Here is a 20,990-nt window from a genome sequence, read left to right as displayed (position 1 = left end):
TGTCAGGAAGATTAAGTGTGACATCGAGAAAGTTTACAATTTTTAAATTAGATGCTAAGGTTGAATTTATCTTTTAAATTGTAAACAAAATTTTTTATTTTTTCTGATTGAGGGCTGCTGATATTATGGAAACAGCAGAGGCCATCATATCTTTATAGTCCTGTGATGTTGAGCCCAAATTCTTTGGCAATAGTATACAATATGAATAGGCCTACTAACTTGCACAGTTTGGCTGCGTCAAAACTTCTCATAGTGAGATCAAAATCAGGGTCACCTGATTTTTTAACCCACATATTTCCTGTGAAAAGTAAAGCTTTCTTAGTATGGTAGATAATTTCTACTGATTCATCAGGGATTTTGGTGAACTTCTTATTGTGTATTAAAGAATCTTAAAGTAGTTGTTTAAAAAAAAAAGGGTTTATTAATCAGCACTGAGGTTTGTTGACAAAAATATCCTTGTGGTCTTTTATGGTGATAAATGCTTTGCTCATGGCTAGGTGCTCTAGTCAACCATCTATGTCAAATCTTTTTATTAGTAACTTGACTTTCTCCATTAAATATTTTAAGTATTGCTTTTTGGATGGTACTGGTACATTCTTCATCAAATAGTTGAAATAATAATTCTTTATAATAGTAATTATCAAATGTAATCAAATATATTAGAGAGTGCTCAACTTGAAGGAGCAAAAATATTGTATTGTAGATATAATATTTCCAGTAAGAGTGCTCAATACAGTGTATAAGTAGAGTGAATTCCACATAATTCCTACAATACAATATATATGTAGCATTCTTGCAGCAAACACAATATTGCAATTCTACATTTTCTTTTCTCCTAAAAAAACTCTACTAAGTTTCGCATTCAATTTATACTTTACAAAATACATCAAATACACTCATAAAAAAAACTGCTCAAATTACATTTACAATATTTCAAGAAAACTACATCAATATGCACTTTATGTAATTTCTTCCATGCAATTCAATTACAATATATGCATAACATGCAATATATATATATATATGGGCAATTCCACGCGAGTGACGGTCGTAACATTTGACGCTTTTTTAGCCATTAAAAATTAACCAAGAATGGTATTTACAAGAAAATTTCCAGAAATGTTAAATACTATTATATAATTTAGTATGCAAAAGTTAAATCATTCAAGTGTTCAACTTATTTGATAAATCAACTTAATGCAGCGTGATGGTCGTAACGCTTACTTTTTGACAAATCTAAACAAATAAACTTTGTCAATCTTTATGCAGCCATCTACCCAGTGAAAGAAAAAATCCTTTGCTGTGTTCTTTAACTACACATTGAACTTACTATATGGTGAGTTTCATAGATTTTGCTTGAAGTTTTCCAAGAATTTTATTAAGTTTTTTGTCGTGACGGTCGTAACTGACGGTCGTAACGAAAAAGCCAAAAATGAAAAACAACAAATAATGCAATGAATGACATAGTAAAATCTAAATGATTATAAAAACCAATTAAATTATGTTAAAAAATATGAATTTTATAACATTATCAAGGTTATCCATGATGTTTCTTCAATACTGGGATCGTTTTATTTGGAGTAGGCAACAAACGCGTAATGCTATTTATGCTCCCTGTTTTTTTTGTTTTATTAACTCTATTTAATACAACTCAATATCTAGGAGTATGTACTTTCATATGCCTCACAAATGTTTTAAGGAGCCAGGAATCCAATATAGGAAAAAAATATCTTAGAATAGTAAATTTTTTTTACTAATATATAAGTTTTAAAATTGTTCCCCAAACCTATCACAAAATATTAGAGAATTTTGAAACCAAAAACTTTCCAGTTTTTACTTACCAGAAATGTATTTTGGTAATATTTATAACGACTTTCACTTCTTCTATTTTATCAGCTATTAAGGCCCAGCTTAGATTAATATCATCTGTGTTGATAAAATCTAACATACGTTTTGCACCCATTTGATGCTAAGAGAAAGTCTTTAGCACTTAAGACAACCACTTCACGAGATTTTACGCTGTTCCAAACAAATCGCTTTAATGACCCTCCTACTCCATCAACTACTCCTTTACCGTGAGAAGTTGCAAAAAAGTTCCATTCTATACTTTGAAAATGATATATCACAGAGTAATGTTGTATGAATTTGGCCATCTACTTATTTTTGAATTGAGTGCATGGACCATCACTCCATAATACAACTTTTTATATAATCAATGCAATAGAGGTCAAATATTTCACTTAACTATGTAGTAGTGGCGCGTTTTGTTTCATCATTATTGTCGGATATTATTACAACTGATTTTGGCTGTAATTGGTAACAATAGATTACAACTGTAAATAAGGTAATAGTTGACTGCGACCAATAAGCAGCTTGAACAGCATCCTGATAACCGCATGTATAGTTTTGTGAATAATCAAAGTGTATCAAAATTTGGTCTGGTTCGAGATTTTCTTTTTGACTGCAATATTGCTCAGACTGGTGCTTTTTAGTGAGATGATGCTCAGTAAACTCTAGTAAATTGTCGCGGAAATGTTTAAAAATACCTTTTATATTTTTTTATTGTTGACTGAGTACACAGCGATGATCTTCTTTAATCCATCAACTATAGGTGATTAAGGTATCCTTGTCTCCATTTTCGGGCAAAGAAACTTTCAATAGTTTACTATCATAGTTTCATTAGTTACTCAAAGTTTCAAAAAAAACTTTAACAAGTTTAGTAATAAGATGAATAAACTTCAAATTAAACAATAAACAAAACTGATTTATATGATAACTTGGTTTAAATGATGTAAATCGTTTGAAATGAATTAAATCGTGCGTGCTTAAAGTTTTTTTTTTTTAAGTAAAGAAGCCGTGATGGGAAAACCAGCACATCGTGATGGTCGTAACGCACTTAGTAACATGTTGAAATGGGGATCTAAAGCACTTTAATGTTTGTTTTTTTTTGAAACGATGATAAAGTATGTATAAGTATCTTTACTTTTACCATGGTTGCAGTTTTAAAAAGTTTGATACGAAGCATAGAAAAAACTTTTCGACTTTTTTTTGTGACGGTCGTAACGTCTTGTTTTCATTAATATGCTCTTCTTATAGACCTAGTTAGAGTTCATTTTTGTAAAGAATATTATGCATAATGTTTAATTTTGCCTTTTAGTCAAACTTAGAAGTAATAGTTATTTAAAAAAACAGCACTGAATCTTTTTTCAACACTTCACAACATGACTATATGTAAACGTCAAAAAATGCTCATATAACCCTTACAACTTTAAAAATATGTTATAGTATGATAAAATGATTATTTTAACAAATTTTTTTTCTTAAAAGTATTTTTAAATAGCTGGAAAATAAATTTAATGCGGTTATTATATGTTGCCGTGAAACTTTTTTTTTTTTCCTCTTTTACGTGGAATTGCCTATATATATATATATATATATATATATATTTAATATATGAACTTCAATAAATACGAATTCTCTCAATACTAATTTTTTATTTTATCTAAGAAATTTTCGCTAGATTATTGATACTAGCATCTTCAGCTTTAATTACAAATATTATTAAATTAAATTACAAACAAACATTAACGGTAATGTCACGTTTTAATGGCTTCTTTAAACTTCGCTTTAGTTGGGCTTCTTTAATATTTCGTAGGTATAAAAAGTATGGCGTCCAGAATTGCGTTTTTACATATTGACCGTCATCTAAATTCATACCTCCATTTTTAGGTCCGCATTTGTTGAACTGAATTTCGATTGCCTCTCGAACTTTTCTTTCAAATTTTTTGGGTTCTACTTTTAGCGTCTTTACTTGATCCCATTTTATATTACCTGAACATTTAATTTTATGATGGCCAATTGCATATTGTTCTAATTTTTCTTCAAAAACATTTTTTTGGTGTTGTTTTGTTCTTGTTGCTATTTTCATTTTTGTTTCACCGATGTATTTTTGTTTACACTCGCATTCTATTAGGTATACTCCGGGATGGCTATTTGATGGTAGTTTTGTTTTGTTGCGCGAAGTTAGTAAAGATTTAAGATTTGCACTGGATTTAAAGACTGCCCTGTAACCTGCTTTCCTAAAGATTTTTCGAAGTTTTGGTGATAATACTGGGATCCACGGTAGTGATATAGTTGGCATAGTTGCTTTGTTGTTAGATAAAACATACATCGAAAAAAAGCAATAACAAATATTCAGGTTAAGCCCAATTCAAACCACGATCCAAAAATCTTGGAAGGAATATTTAAAGGATTTATTCATAGAGCTTTATCAATTTGCTCTGAAAAATTTTTGAATAAAGAAATCGATTTCCTAATAAATGTGTTTGCTGAAAATGGATACGAAAAGAAGAAATTACAAGACCTTGCAAATATTGTTATAAAAAAATGACACTCAAATAATGAAATAGTTTTATCTAACAACAAAGCAACTATGCCAACTATATCACTACCGTGGATCCCAGTATTATCACCAAAACTTCGAAAAATCTTTAGGAAAGCAGGTTACAGGGCAGTCTTTAAATCCAGTGCAAATCTTAAATCTTTACTAACTTCGCGCAACAAAACAAAACTACCATCAAATAGCCATCCCGGAGTATACCTAATAGAATGCGAGTGTAAACAAAAATACATCGGTGAAACAAAAATGAAAATAGCAACAAGAACAAAACAACACCAAAAAAATGTTTTTGAAGAAAAATTAGAACAATATGCAATTGGCCATCATAAAATTAAATGTTCAGGTAATATAAAATGGGATCAAGTAAAGACGCTAAAAGTAGAACCCAAAAAATTTGAAAGAAAAGTTCGAGAGGCAATCGAAATTCAGTTCAACAAATGCGGACCTAAAAATGGAGGTATGAATTTAGATGACGGTCAATATGTAAAAACGCAATTCTGGACGCCATACTTTTTATACCTACGAAATATTAAAGAAGCCCAACTAAAGCGAAGTTTAAAGAAGCCATTAAAACGTGACATTACCGTTAATGTTTGTTTGTAATTTAATTTAATAATATTTGTAATTAAAGCTGAAGATGCTAGTATCAATAATCTAGCGAAAATTTCTTAGATAAAATAAAAAATTAGTATTGAGAGAATTCGTATTTATTGAAGTTCATATATTAAATTTATTCAACTCTCATACAAGATGTCGTCATTTAAAATATATATATATATATATATATATATATATATATATATATATATATATATATATATATATATATATATATATATATATATATATATATATATATATATATATACATATATATAATCAACCAAATTGATAAAATTGAAAAATTTTTAGAAATTCAGCTTCCCACACCTGGAATAGTTGACTGGGTATTTTAAAGTAATTTTAATCCCAAAAAGTTGATGTCAGATGGTTTTTAAGGTTACCACCAGTTCAATTTGTGTTTAAAAACCTATCATTCTTCAGAGTGCTAGCAGGGACCTTAAAAATTAACTTAGAAGGACAGTTTTTTTTTTAGATGCAACATTTTAGCCCAGCTATCAATTTTTGGTAGTGGGCAGAATGATGTGTTTAGTAAGCATAATTGTAAGAAAATGATTAAAAAATTTATATTTACCTAAAAATGACTTATTAACTGTATAACTGTAAAAAAAGTGAATAATAAACCTAAGCATTTCTATTATTTTTAAGTTTCATATAGAAAAGGGGCTCACCCTCCCCTAATTAGAGGGGGAGGATGATTTCACATGACTTTTAGCAAATATTATAAATGCTAAATATCTTTTTTATTTTTGAACACAATTAATATTTTTTGTATTATATAATTAAATCAAAATATTGTTAAACCATTTCACAAACAAGATGTTAAAATTGACTAGGCTTAAAACAAGGGCTCATCTTTTTGAAGAAAAGAAACTTAAGGTCTACCAGAAATAATGTTTTAAATGAAGAAATTATTCTCGACTTTCAATTTAGAAGATCTATGGACAAAATAACTTCAACATAAAAGATTATTGCTTGTGCCTTTGGACGCAATCATATAGCAAGGTGTTCTGATCTTTCTAACCGTCCAGAAAACTGCATTCTATTTGCAGTAAAGAAACCTTGGAGAGAAAGAGGTTACAAAAATGGGATAAAGTTTGACTACAGTATAAGGTAGGCCAATAGAATCACCTTAAAATGTGTAATACAGTGGATACAGAAAAAAAGTGGATACAGGATTTTAGGCTTTGGTGGGGGAGGCAATTTTTTTTTGCTGGTACTTTTTTTGTAAAGAAGATCTTAAATGCAATTTTAGTTGCATAAGAAATTCTTTTTATTTATCAAAAAGTTAATTTTTTTTTTTTACAGATTAAATAACTACATTTATTTGTTAACTATTTTACAAGGCAATGTAGGGGTGCAATGCAATATGTTTGACTATGTAGGTGTACAAATATATTTTCAATATGTAATTTATATTATATTACAGGAAACATATCACTGATCTGATCAACAGTTGATAGAGTTTAAAGAAAAGCAAGAATAAGAACTCAAAATTCTGGATTGTCCATATTAAGTCCATATTAAAAATATCCAAGATATTCTAAAGATGACTAGCCTTAATATGGACTCATCATACAGATATAAAATATTTGAGAGACCAAAAGACCTATTGTAAGATGAACCTAGGGAAAAAAGACAAACAATATACCCAGAGAATGAAGAAAAGACAACAAAGAAGAAACATAAACAGTTAGCTTAAAAAGATGATTAGTTTTTTGAGAGAGATTATTTGACTACAGAACTTTAGTTTTTCTCAGAAACCAGTGATTTAAATACTAGCATAGACTCAGATTGTTCATTTGATATCACCCAGCCAGATCCAAGTAATGACAAACCAAAATTAGTCAAGGATTTTATTAAAGATATTGACATACATTAAGAACCATGACTCTGGTTATAAGAGAGTTTTAAATGCAATTGATAGCACCCTGATGTCAATGGAGAGGCACTGCTGGTACCTTGGTTCCACTAGCCCTCCTTGACCCTGATTTTTCTGATTAAGAACAAGAGAATATTTCAAAAACATTATTCTCCAAACCAATTTTTGATCAATTTCCACATTCAGAAAAGTCAAACGTGTTCAAGGATCTGCACTTTAAACAAGAAATACCATAAGGTCTTGCTCAATTGATTTGAGAGAACTCTTGCACATATTCAGTTTACTGAACCTGACCGAAACAAAGGACATACTTTGGTTAAACACTTTGGCTTCTTTGTTAAAAAATTCAAACAGTTTTCCAACTGGAAGTTATTAACAACAGCTCTAAAAGGGCTGTAAAGCTAGTTTCAAAATTTGTAAAGTATTTTCAACATGAGGAGGATTAACAGGAACTATCACTCTCTGTGCAGCAAACAGAAGATCAGCTCTATGGGGCAGCAATAAAGGAGCAGTTGCAACAAGAATATGAAGCAATAGTAAAACATAAAAAAGATAACATGAAGTAAATCTCATTATAGATTCAATATTTATACTAACAATAATATTTTTGTTTTTCTTCAGAAAGTTAGCTGTTAATTTCAGAAACATTATTGGTGCTGAAATTCCAATTTTGTATACAAATGAATAATCTCAGCAATAAACGTCTTTATTGCATCCCCATCTATGTTTTATGCCTCCATCTCTCTCTTCTAAAAACACACATTAATAATCTCACAAATTCTTAGGCTTATTATTGAATTATAGAGTTTGGTCTAAATAGAAAATCAAATATGTCTCAGTTATATATAGAAATAAATTATGATATTTACTATCATTTCTTCTACTTAGGAGAGAGCAGGCCTCCTTCTCTGTATAAAGCTTTAAAATGTTAGAAATGCTTAGGTACATTAGTTACCTATATTATTTGACCCACATAGAAGAATAAAAAAAGTCTCAGTTAAAAATAGTAATACGTCATCTATAGGTAAATACTGGGTTTTTTAACCCCTTTCTACCAGTTATGCTAACTAAACATATCCATATTCCATTCTGTCTACTACCTAAAATTGATAACTAAAATATAGTATCTAGAAAAAAAAACCCTTCTAAGTTAATTTTTTTCATTTCACATACCACCATAGTTTTATAATTTCGTAACAGTTGTAATATTTTTGTTTTATATTTCATATATATATATATATATATATATATATATATATATATATATATATATATATATATATATATATATATATATATATATATATATATATATATATATATATATATATATATATATATATGTACACACACACTTTAACTTTAAAATATATATAAACTAACTGTTATTGTCTTGCTCTCCCCAAGATCTTTAATAAGTTGCTGAAATGATGTGGAAAACCTTGACAGCATATTACTAGCAAAACCTGGAATAATATTTAAACCCTCCATTTCTCTAAAAGAAAAAAAACTTGGTCAGGACATAGGTTTGGCTGAGGACTAATTCTAATCCATATATATATTGAAGAAATTACATCTGATCTTAAAAGATAATTTACGCCAATATACAGTTACTAACGAATCTTATCCCAGACTTGCAACGTTTTCATTTTCATTTTAAAAAATTTCAGTGTTTATATGACATTTTTTTGTGCTATGTATCAACACAATTAATTTAACGGAATCGATACTTTGATGTTACTTATCCATCATAGTATAAACTCGACTTTAGGTACTAGAATTTTCAACAACTTACATTTCTTTAAATGTGTTGTTTTTTTTAATGATTTGTCTATTTCATCACGGTAATTTTTTTTTTAAGTTTCATAATTTCAGTTTTTTCTATCTTGTCAATTGTTTTTTAAAAGATTAACTTTAAGTTTAAATTTTCAACAATTTGCAAATGTCGAGAAAGATTTTCTGAGGATTCTTTGACTTTTGGCTTAGCCCAGTTAACTATCTTAGGTTAACCGTCTTTTTCAGTTACAGTTTCCTTTCCCGATTTTTAAATAAAATTAGAAAGTCTTATTCTTTAATTGCTCTAAATATGAGATCTTTTAATTTTTTTGTTTTTGGGCATTAAGGCTTTATTTACCTCGACGTCATCAATATCTACTTCTTCGTTAGGCCCATTTTTAATTCTTCAGAAGTAGCAAACTTTCTTGAATTAAAATTTTCTGAAGACCTTGCTAACTTTTTTTAAAATATCTTTTCTGAATATTAGATACCACAAAAAATTCTTTATCGGTTGAACTTGACTAAGCACCATCTAATTCTTTAGAATTTGCAACTGCTTTTCTTTTGTCTTTAACAAAGGCAATTTATATTTTTGCTACTTTTTTTTTTTACCTTTAACAAGGAAAAAGAAGTAGTAAAAAGCAGCTTCCTTTATTCTTCTCAAATTAGCGTTTCATAGCTCTCATTGTTCTTTCATTCTTCATAGCTCTCATTTCACAGGTACTATTTTCTTTTTTTATTTTCTTTTTTTCTTTTTCTTTTTTATTTTCTAAAGTATAAAAAAGAATACAATTATTTATATTTCGCGACTTTCGTAAAAAAAAAAATGTGTTGTTTAAATAGGAATCCTCATTAACAGCCATTTTTCAAAAATCACGAAAGGAAATTTTATGGATATTTGAATAAACATTTGATATTCTTCAAGATGTGCATCATTTAAAAATTTCACCTTAATATCCTCATAGTAAAGAAATCAACATTTTTAATCGTGTTCCCTCTTAAGTAGAATAGAACTTACATGTGAAATCAATTTTATTTACATAAAAAATATTTTTTAGATTTGTAAAAAAACACTGGCCACTTTAACACTCAACGAATTTGTCGTTTAAAACGGAATTTAGATTTTATTCAGGATCGGAAAACTATCAATTTTTCTTATAAATGAAAATCGAAATTTTGAACTGAGCAAAAACCAAAAACAAGTAAAGTTACGACAGACATTAAAATAGTGTTGTTATCGGTTTCGACTAAATCGACTAAAAGTCGACGAAAGTCGAAAGTCGAAAGTCGAAAGTTGAAAAATCGAAAAAAAAGTCGAAAGTCGAAATTAGTCAACTTTGAAAAATCAAACAGTCGATTTAATCGACTATGGGTTTCTTACTAATCGATTAAAAATTGATTTAATCGGGTAATCATCCTGACATCCTTACCTCAATTTTTTCACTTGATTTAATTTTATCAACCTCTAACATAGTTATGATGCTGACCAATTAGTAAAGAGATATCTTTATTAGTAGTCATTTTTAAAGATTGAGCTAAGCGTAAGAACATCATTTAAAGCGGTTTTTTTAATTCAACTAAAATATCTGAACATTTAACCTTATTTGCTGTATCACATAAATTTAATTCTTAGGTTACTGTATATAGCACCACTTCATTACTGTTTCCTTTTTCTGATTGTAATAACCAGTTGATGCTTTTTAAAAGAAAATGTTAAGTAATATGTTATGGTACTCAGTTAAGGATGCGAAAAAGTTTTATAAATCTGCCACCCTAAAAAAGGTTTAGCCGCCCCATCTGCGCCCACCTATTACGTCACTGTTTTTTACTGGTTAGTGTTTTTGTTAATTTTTTGCTTCAATTGTTGTGAAAAATGATATAAAATACCCATCTGTATTTTTTTCTTAACTTTGTGATTGTAATTTCCGTTTTATTTTGTTTGTTTATTCGATTTTAATTCATCTAATAGATTAGATGATTTAAAATTGAACAAAAAAAGTGCTCTTGATAAAACAACAGCATGTATTATTATAACAGTATTACATACCACCTAGTTTTTTTGTTTATCTCTTAAAGTTCTATTTTAAAAATATTTGTTTCATAGCATCTAAAAAAAAAAATTGTCAACCAACATTAAAGCATATAATTAAAATAAAATTTTTTATTTAAATATTTCGACTTAATCGACTTTTAGACGACTTAGTCGATTTTAAAAATGTATTTGTCAATTTTGGTCGACTTAGAAAAATTGATTAATCGATTTAGTCGACAGTCGAGTAATTTCAAAGTCGTAATAACACTACTTTAAAGAGACCGACTCTCGTTTATTGTACTTACATTACATACGATGATAGTGCTGCGCGACGATTATTCTCAGTATTCCGTACGACTTTAAAGGTGGCTTTTCACTCATCCGTTTTAGCTACGGGAAAAGGAAAGGGATGGGAAAATTAATCACGTGAGCATGCGCAGTTAGTAATTTTCAAAATTGAATTACAAACTGCACAAGCTCAAGTGATTAATTTTCCCATCCCTTTCCCTTTCCCGTAGCTAAAACGGATGAGTGGAAGCTCACCTTAACACAGAACATAGCACACGCTATTATTTTGAATACATAGCACACGCTATTATTTTAATACATAGCACACGCTATTATTATACATTATTATATATTATTATACACGTTATTATACATATATATTATACATATTATACATATATACATATATACATATTATACATATATACATATTATAGATACATACATACATACTACTGTGATCAAAAAGTAAGGTGAATTTTTAATTTAAACTTCCCGCCTTATTCGAATCGTCCAATCTTTTTTATTTTTAAGTTGGTAGGAATGTCATTAACATTTGCGCCAAATTACATGTCAAACTCATAATTATTTTTTTTTTGTTTACGCTTGTTTCTGAAGTACCAAAAGTGCATTCGGCGATTTTCACGATGTCTAATTTTGTTGAGCAAAGAAGTGCTATTAAATTTTGTTTGCGGAATGATATTTCTGCTGCTGAAACGTATCGAATGTTGCAAAAGGCCTTCGGTGAAGAGACTATGTCTCAAAAAAATGTTTACAAGTGGTACAAAGACTTCAAAGAAGGCCGAGAACGTGTTGATGACTTGGAACGCTCCGGACGACCATCGACTTCGATTGATGATCGCCACATCAACAAAATCAAAGAATTGGTGCTTGCAAATCGTCGGTTAACCATTCGAGACCTTGTTGACATGGTTGGAATATCATTTGGGTCGGTGCAAGCGATTTTGAAGGATCATTTGGGCCTCAGAAGACTCAAATCACGTTTGGTGCCGAAATTTCTCAATTACTTTGAAAAAGAGCGTCGCGTTAAAAAGTGTGAAGCAATGCTTTCTGACTATCAAGACGTCTACAAACAAATTATTACTGGCGATGAGACTTGGGTCTACGCATACGACCCTGAAACAACCGACCAATCGAGTGAATACCGTGAAAAAGGCGAGCCGAGACCGAAGCAACCACGTCAAAGTCGCTCAAAAATCAAGGTCATGTTGACTGTTTTCTTTGATTATTGTGGTGTCGTGCACTACGAATTCCTTCCAACTGGCCAAACTGTCAACAAGGACTATTATTTAAGCGTTATGCGACGTTTGCGTGAAGCTATTCGCAAAAAGAGACCAGAATTATGGGCCAATAACTCTTGAATTTTGCACCACGATAATGCGCCTTCGCACACAGCACTGGTTCTTCGTGAGTTTTTCGCCAAAAACTCTACCCATGTTGCTCCACAACCACCGTATTCGCCCGACTTAGCACCGTGTGACTTCTGGCTGTTCCCAAAGCTCAAGAGACCACTCCGGGGAAATCGTTTTGAGTCAATTGAAGAGATCCAACGTGAATCGGCACGCGCATTGAAGGCTATCCCTACCGAGGACTTTTCGGCATGCTTCGAAGACTGGAAAAAACGTTGGCAAAAGTGCATTGGGGCCGGGGGGGGATTATTTTGAGGGGGATGATACAGATTTGGAAGAATAAATAAAGATTTTTCATTTTATAAAAAAATTCACCTTACTTTTTGATCACAGTAGTACATATTATACATATATACATATTATTATATATTATTATACACGCTATAAGAATACATAGCACACGTTTACGTCTCTGATGATTGGGTTTAATATAGTATTACTGATCCTCTATTATCTTAGCAATACAAGATACAAGAAGTGTATTTAGGAACGGATAGGGGAGAGGATTCGAGAAGGCTCTGGGTTTCCCGTTAAGAAAATATGAGTAAGTTTTGGTGTTTAGTATTTATTTATATAATAATAATTATTATTATTTATATAACAGCTGTTAATGCTTTAATTGATAAGTTAATAAGTTATAAAAATATTTCATCATTAAATAGATTAACTGATCCACAATTTGTTGAAGAAAACCGCTTGTAATGCAGAAGCTGAACTTTTAGAAGTAAAGTGGAAAATGACATCAAAAACAAATACTTGGATCTATTTGATATTATATCCGCGAGGTTAGAATTATTTTGTTCTATCTCCTATTTCAAAAGTTGGGAGAAAATGAGTTATTAATTTTAGTAAGTAATGATTACTTTTAAAATACGCTACCCAGTAAACACGCTTTAGTTGGTCCAACTGACGGGCCAGTATTGGCTATAGTTGGCTAACTGTTGGCATTTCTTGCCAACCATTAACCGACTTTGTACCGCGTGTTTTTGAATCGTTAAAGTTTCCCGTAAGTTTTATAAACGTATTTTAATAATTAGTCGCATGGTCTAAGTAAACATATTCACTTAGACCATATTCACTTAGATAGACCATATTCACTTAGATAAGTGAACATATTCACTTAGACCATGCGACTAATTATTAAAATTACTCAAACAGATTCATTCAATAATTAAAACTATTCCATAGAGTTAGTTTAGTTTGAAGCTTTATATTATTATTTTTCTTTCGAACCCTTTTTTTACCCTTCAACTAAAGTTTTAAATTCAAACTCTCCTACATCTCTTAATAAAACCGTTACGCTGGTAAGTAAAAATATTTTAAATTTATCCATTAGTTACACATTCAGATATAATTTTTGACATTGGTTGAGTTTTTAATTTATATTTATGATGACACCATTTTTGCATTTGGATTAGACATTTTAGCTCTATTTTAACTATTATTAAAAGCATAGTCATAAGAAATAGATAGTCTGGTCACTTGGGCCGTAATATCTGGATTTTTCTTATAATCATACGAAACACTTGAAATTTGTCGGGCGGCCAGGAACTGAGTGCACAAAAAATGGAAACGCAGAAAGAACTCTATGGTGAATTTGATAAAGAAGCATTATTTTTTTCTTTGGAGAATGATATTCTTTTTGAAGACGAAAATTTTGTTAAAGATTTAGATGCTTTGGTGTTGGAGTTATCTAGTGAACAAGTTGATTGCACATTTTCTTGCACAATTTGTTCTAAGAAGTGCATATCTCAAAGAGGACTTACAAGGCATACAAATTCAAAGCATCAAAGTATTCCTTTAGATTTAACGATACAAAGTCCTAAACCACCTATTCTTCTTGATGAATTTAAAAATCTGCTTGATAAAAGTATTACTACCTCAATCAACGATGAATGCTATCCTGATTTGTATAGAGATGAGTTAAGGATTAATCATGCAATAATTTTAGATACTTCACAACAAACTCTATCTCTATTAGAGACAGTAATAGCTGGTTTTAAAGCTGATGGTGATGCTGAAAGATTTTATCCTAAATTTTACAAAACTGTTAATCAAGGAATTTTATTTAGCAATCTGACTAAAAAATCGACTAGACTTCTTGGCTATGAACTATGCAATCATGTTTTAGCATTTCTTACAAACTCACTTTACAATACTTCTTTTTTAAATTTAAATGGTTTATCACCTGTTGAATTTTCTGATAGAGACAAAGAAATTATCTTTTATCTAAGTGGTTATGTATTTAGCACATTTTATTGCAGAATTCGCAGTTCTCGATTATGGCAGCAAAAGTTAAGCACAGACTGCCTTTCACTTCTTAATGCTGGTAAAACAGAACAATTATTTGAGAGTCCAGAAACATGCACTGAAGCTTATGATAAATTTGTGAATGCTAAAAATCGTGGTGGTTTGTGGAAAGTGTCTCCTCCAGTTTTAGAAATTTTTACAAAAGTTGAGTTTCTCTTTCGCCATCAAAGTAAAAGTTTTGTAAAAAAAATTGATTCAGAGTTAATTGTAGCTGAAACCTTAAAAAACAGTGGAGTTTTGGCTAACATATCTGAACTTCGTAGTCTTTGCACAAATCGAGTTTCCAAAGAACTGTCTTTAAACTTATTTTATCATCTGATTACACTTTATGTCAGAGTAAGATCTTTTTCGTATGCAAAAGAAAAACTAAGTATCCACAAAATCAAAGAGAATCAAACAAAGTCAAAATCCCTCCGCTCAAAAATGAAAAAAACATCAATTGGATTATAGAAGTTTAGTAGAATATTACACTTAAAAACGGTTATTTTCATAGCCACAAATCTCATGAAAGCATGCTTGGCATAGTAACTTTAGCAACTATTTGTCATTAAAAAGATTAGTTTTTAAAATTTTTGTTATTTGTTTATAGAAATAAAAGCTAGGTAAGAGACCCTCCCTTATCTAAAAGAAAACAAAGAATAGTTAAAAATTAAGTCCAAAATTAACTATGCACACTAGTTTTATATTTATAATAAACAACTAATAACTCATAGATCAAAAACAACTCAAAGATCAATTCTACCCCTAATATATATATATATATATATATATATATATATATATATATATATATATATATATATATATATATATGCATACATCAACTAATCTTAACTTAGATCTGCCTGTGAAATCACTAGTTTTTTTGGGGGAAGTGGATACCTGTGGAGGTTTTATAAAAAGAATAATAGGTGCCTGTTTATATTGTAACAAAAGTAAATGTAAGGAAATGTCTACAAAATTAACTGAAATTTAGTTTATTACAAATATAAAAAAAATTCTAATGTAACTAATCAATATTTTATGCCATTTAACATTTTTAATAAGATTTGTGGCTATGAAAATAGCCGTTTTTATGTATGTTCTTTTTCTTTGTTTTCAGCAGTACAAGGAGACATAAGGGAAATTTTTATTGAATCACTTGAAAAGTCAACTTTTCATATTAATACATTTTTCAGAGTTGGTCCATTTTCTGCGTGGTATACGTGTTGTACTCTCCCTTGATATTTTGTTTGATTCATTGACATTTTGACAGTTACCTGCAATTGGGTGAAATATAAGTTGATTTCGAATGGTATTATCATTGAAACCAAAATCAAACAAGGAAGGATTATCTTTTCTTCTACCAATTGACCGTTGTTGTCCAAAGTAATTTTCTAAAGGATCCTGACAAAACCTTTCAGTTAATACATAACTTACATTGTTGTTAATTAAAAATTTGACAAGTTCAATAACAGAATTAACTGTGATTTTTAAACCTTCATGAGTTTGCCAAGTAATAAACATATTACTTCTCTCACTTTTTGAAAAATTTCCAGATCTTGATTCAATAGAAAAAAGCCAATCAGAAAGATACTTTAAAAATGTTTCTCTAAGCCATGTAAATCGAACATCATTTGTGTCAGAAAATGGTTTCAAAAAAGAGTTGCATTTTAATATACAATCATTTGTATTCCGAACATTTAAGCAATCAAAAAAATCATTAAAATATTTGCAAAATTGTGCTGTCCCAGCTGTATCTGATGGTGCATAGATTTTTAATGCAGTACTACATGAATCACTTAAAACTTGTGCAGCTAAACGAACATTCATAGCTGAAAATGGAGTTATTTTAATGTGCTCAACAGTTAGCTTTGGACATGCATGTAGTTGACATTTTAAATCTTCATAAAATAAATCAGAAATATGGGACCATAAAATATGTTGACCCTGATTCCACATATAACGATTGCTTTTACCAGCTCCAGAATGGTAAAGGTTGTTCCTTGCTGTTTTAATTAAATGAGGAACATCAGAAATAAAATATATAAATCTTTTATCATCATCATCAGCAAATAGATTATCAGTGCGGTAAGTCACATCAACATTACCATTAATATCTTCTTCTTCAGTCAGATTAAAATGCATTTTAAAAAATTTTCTATTCGATGATGCTCCATCACAAGTAACAGCAACTACTTTTAAACCAACAGAGATTTCTAAAATTCCTACAGCTTTCCAAAATAGAGAAAATAATTGCACTGATGTAATATTTGTAGTAGCAAAATTTGCAAAACTGTATTTAAAAGGATTTACAATACTTCTAATTAAAAAAACTAAAACATGAGAAGCAAGCTTATCAGCTTGTTGTAACGTTGCAAAATTAACACTAGGATCACCCAAATCAACATAACCAATTAATTCTCCAGAATGTTTGTCCCAAACAAGATTTTCTTGAATTTTCATTTCATCAAGAACTAGGACTATAAATTTCTCTTGAACTGAAAAATTAATGACTTTATCTTTTAATTCTTCTATTATGTTTTTATTGAATCCCAACTTGGGCTTTACATAGTTTTTATAGTCACGCAATCGCCTACGACTTGGTAAAATTAAAAAACCAGAATGAGTTTTCTCATTTAACCTTATTGCTTCATAAGCAGCTGGTGATTTTGCAGCTAATCCCAAACAGTAACGTATTATTGCTGGATGATAACGAATCCCTTGCTTTGAGCATTTTAAATATTTTTGCTGCTCCTCCCAAAACAGGTTCATAAATGGAGAAATCTGACTTTTATCAGCTTCTGCCATTATTTGAACTAAATCACTTTCAATATTTTTACTAATAGCTAGTGATGAATTTTCAATCTCTTGCTTCATCAAAGCTAATTCTTTTTTTAATTCTTTATTTTCTAGACGAACACTCTGTAATGTAAGCTTCAGACGATCTGGAGATGTAAATGTAATTGGTGCATTTAATTTAGCAGGGATACTAGAAGTAGCTAATCTTTTTTTCAAACATTTAATTTCACTTTTTTCAATACTTTTACATTGTGAACAGCATAACATCCACTCAATCAGCATAATACATGACTGAGATCGAAAATACTCTGTCTGGTTTAAGGGAAACTCACTCCTAGATGAAAATAAATCAAATTTTTTTGAAATACAATGTTTAATATAAAGATTTGATTTTAATGCAAAGACATCAGTTATTCCAGAACAAAGGTTAAAAGAAGTAACAATAGATAAAAGATTAGATGCTGAAATATGTCGCATAGATCTTCTGTATTTTGTATATATTAAATGATCATCTGGAATGAGCCAAGAATATACACGAATGGTGAAAGCAAGACTATCATCAACATATATTTCATATCGAGGACATGTGTGGATTGTATCATAAAGTTTAAACTCTGCCACAACAGGACTCACACTCATGGTCCAGTCACTAATTTTTAACTTGCTAATACGATTTAAGAACTCTTCAAATGATTTATATATAGGCTTAAAGGCAGTAATATTATTTGAAGTCGTTAAAGCATCTTTTTTAGCAATGATGGCAGAGGCAGATTTTCTTTGTATAGGAATTGATGGTGTGAAAGATTTTTTTGGTAAGCACAGAGTCGGCAATGATCCAGGTTTTAATGTCTTTTTTTTATCATTATAAAGTATCATTTCTGGAAGATAATGCTTTTCACAAATAAACAGACGCTTATTTTCTATTTGAGTCTTCAAACTTAAATCTTCATAACGATCTTTGAGAATAATGGCAATCAGACTTTCCCTCCAAGACGTATTAAAACTGTCGTTAGAAGCAGGAACTTTAAATATTGAGACTCCCTTATGCCTCCTAGAAGTACTGCATCCATAAATAGAACAATTAGCACCAGGCATTCAAAATATTGGATGAAAAAGATGTAATTTAAACAAGCAGTTCGTAGATAAACAATCGATGAAAACAAATTTTGTGCACTCTGAAGCGGACTGGACACGAAAAAAATGCGAACAAAGAGTTGATCAAAGGAATACCGCAAGTGGCCAGACTATCTATTTCTTATGACTATGTTAAAAGTTAAAATACAGCTAAAATGTATATGTGCGTGCATAGTAGTATGTTTATGTGTGTATTTCTGTATGTATATGTGTGTATGTATGTAAGTATGTATGTATGTATGTATTTATGTATGTATGTATGTATGTATGTATGTATGTATGTATGTATGTATGTATGTATGTATGTATGTATGTGTGTATGTATGTATGTATGTGTGTATGTATGTATGTGTATATGTGTATGTATGTTTGTATTTATGTATGTATCTATATCTCTCTCTCTCTCTCTCTCTCTCTCTCTCTCTCTCTCTCTCTCTCTCTCTCTCTCTCTCTATATATATATATATATATATATATATATATATATATATATATATATATATATACATAATGCATATAATTATAGCATTTTATTAAAAGGAACATCAACTTCTAAAAACTATGAGAAAACTATTCAAAATTTTGGGGATCAGGAAAGTAAGGTTTTGGATAAACTATTTGTTTGTTGTTTTTTTTTGTTTTACTACTTGTTATACATTGTATATGTGTTACGCATACATACATTGATTTTGATGCTGACATATATTGACAAAAGAAAACTATTTTTCTTTTTTGTAAAAAACAAAATTTGTGTTTTAATTAAAGTCATATATGGATGAAGGCTTTAAAAAAATACATATTTCATGTTACAAAATTACACATTTCTATTTTTTTATGCAGATAAAGGTTTTAAATAACGCTCTTTTCTGTGACCTTAATAACACAGCACAAAAATGTGCTAGAATACCATTTTTACAGCAATCAATTCACCTACAGGGATAAATAACATGAATGTTTAAAACTTTAACTCCAAATATTTGAGTTCCATAACACCTTCTTTCGTGTATGTCTTCAATTTAATAACTAGATTGTGTTTTTGAAAGCAGTTTTCCAATAAGATTCAAATGCAATGAAATATTATTTAATTATTTATGTATGTTTATAGAGAAGTTGGGAGCTTTGGAGTTAAGATTAACAGAACTGGAGCAAAAAAATAATTTTTTAGAAGTTCAAAGTTTTTTGGATAATGAAGACATTGTTGTTCCCCCTGGCCCTTTCAATGGAAAGTAAGGAAGATTTGGAGAGGCTTAACCTTATGCTACAGATGAAATCTGAGATGGCTCTCTATGTAATTTGAAATTATTTTTTATATTATAATGTTTCTAGCAGTCTACAGGTTGCGTTTAAACTAGTAACTATTATTTTATAAGATCAAAGATAAGTCTTATAATTGTAATTAATCAAAGGTAATTTAATAATACCTTATTTATATTATACCGCATTACATTTTCATTTACCTTTGAAAAAATAATTTAAATAAAAAAAGTTGTAATATGGAGCATTAATTGTTTTTAGGTCGAATATCTGTGTTCTATTGGCAGTAAAGTTGAGCGTCCAAAATACATGCAATGTGTGTTGGGAGCCATGTTTTCCAAAAATTTTAGCATTTTATGTAATCTAAACGGATCTTCAAGTAAGATGATAGCTACTGGAGTGGGCAAGATTAAGTTGCGATGTTATCATTTTGTGTTAAAGTGCTTACTATGTAAGTATTACTAGTTATGTAAATTTTTAGTCTATTAAAGTCAACCATATTTTTATATTTACAAAAATATGTTTACAACACTAAGAAAGAATACAATATGTTAGTACTTATGACAATTACCAGTGTTGTCATTAGTTGTGAATTTGTAAGATATTATGTTCTCCCTTGGTGACTTGAACTTATTAATGCCATATTTTATTGTTAACTAGAGACATTAATTGCCAATGTAAACCATGATTTATTAGTATTCAACTATAGGATTCTTAAAGAGCATATAGAAGTTTGTCTTGAACCGATAAGCTAATTGCTCTCGGTTATCATATGCACATATTTTTAAAACTGCTAACCAGTTAATGTAATTCTTAATTTGTAAAGTATACGTAAAAGAGCTTAAAAATAACTTAAAAATAATTTATATTTAAACAAAAAATAAATTGAGTTTTTAAATTTATTTTCATTTTATTCTTTTAGCAACAGTAAGAATTCAGTATCTTAATTCCAAGGATAAAGATATTTACCCGATCGTTTCAAGATGGTTTCAGGGCGCAATTGATCAAGGAGATGGGCAAATAAATAGACAGATGAAAAGCAAGTTTATAAAAATCAGTTGCAGTTAATCAATGAAAAGAATA

General features: G+C 29.6%; 3 protein-coding genes across 6 annotated transcripts in view; 2 read left to right on the top strand and 1 right to left on the bottom strand.

The window, feature by feature from the left end:
* Positions 1-8,615, bottom strand: part of LOC145202159 (uncharacterized) — a 32,541-nt gene extending 23,926 nt beyond the window's left edge. Inside the window, exons 1-2 of one of the 3 annotated variants that reach the window (XM_090079199.1) lie at positions 8,521-8,615; positions 8,286-8,397 (exon numbers count right to left, since the gene is read on the bottom strand). In XM_090079199.1, the coding sequence (XP_089935325.1) occupies positions 8,286-8,393 (108 nt within the window). In that variant the 5' untranslated portion in view covers positions 8,394-8,397; positions 8,521-8,615. Of the gene's footprint in view, positions 1-8,285; positions 8,398-8,476 lie in introns of all 3 variants that reach the window. The other 2 variants (XM_090079198.1, XM_090079200.1) reach the window with 2 other exon arrangements.
* Positions 8,616-13,882: 5,267 nt separating this feature from the next.
* On the top strand, positions 13,883-15,369 carry LOC149892377 (uncharacterized). The gene has a single exon (XM_090079124.1). It carries the CDS (start codon positions 13,995-13,997, stop codon positions 15,186-15,188), a length of 1,194 nt encoding a protein of 397 aa, XP_089935250.1. The 5' UTR covers positions 13,883-13,994; the 3' UTR covers positions 15,189-15,369.
* A 3,774-nt stretch (positions 15,370-19,143) lies between these two features.
* On the top strand, positions 19,144-20,990 carry LOC149892376 (uncharacterized). 2 transcript variants are annotated; one of them, XM_090079487.1, is made up of 4 exons: positions 19,144-19,250; positions 19,759-19,941; positions 20,169-20,358; positions 20,830-20,990. In XM_090079487.1, the coding sequence occupies exons 2-4, from the start codon at positions 19,840-19,842 to the stop codon at positions 20,973-20,975; spliced, it is 438 nt and encodes a 145-aa protein (XP_089935613.1). In that variant the 5' UTR covers positions 19,144-19,250; positions 19,759-19,839; the 3' UTR covers positions 20,976-20,990. The 2 variants fall into 2 exon arrangements, with proteins under 2 accessions (XP_089935613.1, XP_089935614.1); XM_090079488.1 differs by lacking the exon at positions 19,144-19,250 and having other exon boundaries at positions 19,307-19,941.

This window comes from Hydra viridissima, unplaced genomic scaffold (assembly GCF_058129835.1).
Source record: "Hydra viridissima isolate aposymbiotic clone 2 unplaced genomic scaffold, HvirCarnegie_v1 scaffold_2, whole genome shotgun sequence".
NCBI lineage: Eukaryota > Metazoa > Cnidaria > Hydrozoa > Anthoathecata > Hydridae > Hydra > Hydra viridissima.
This window is presented reverse-complemented; position numbering and strand designations above follow the sequence as displayed.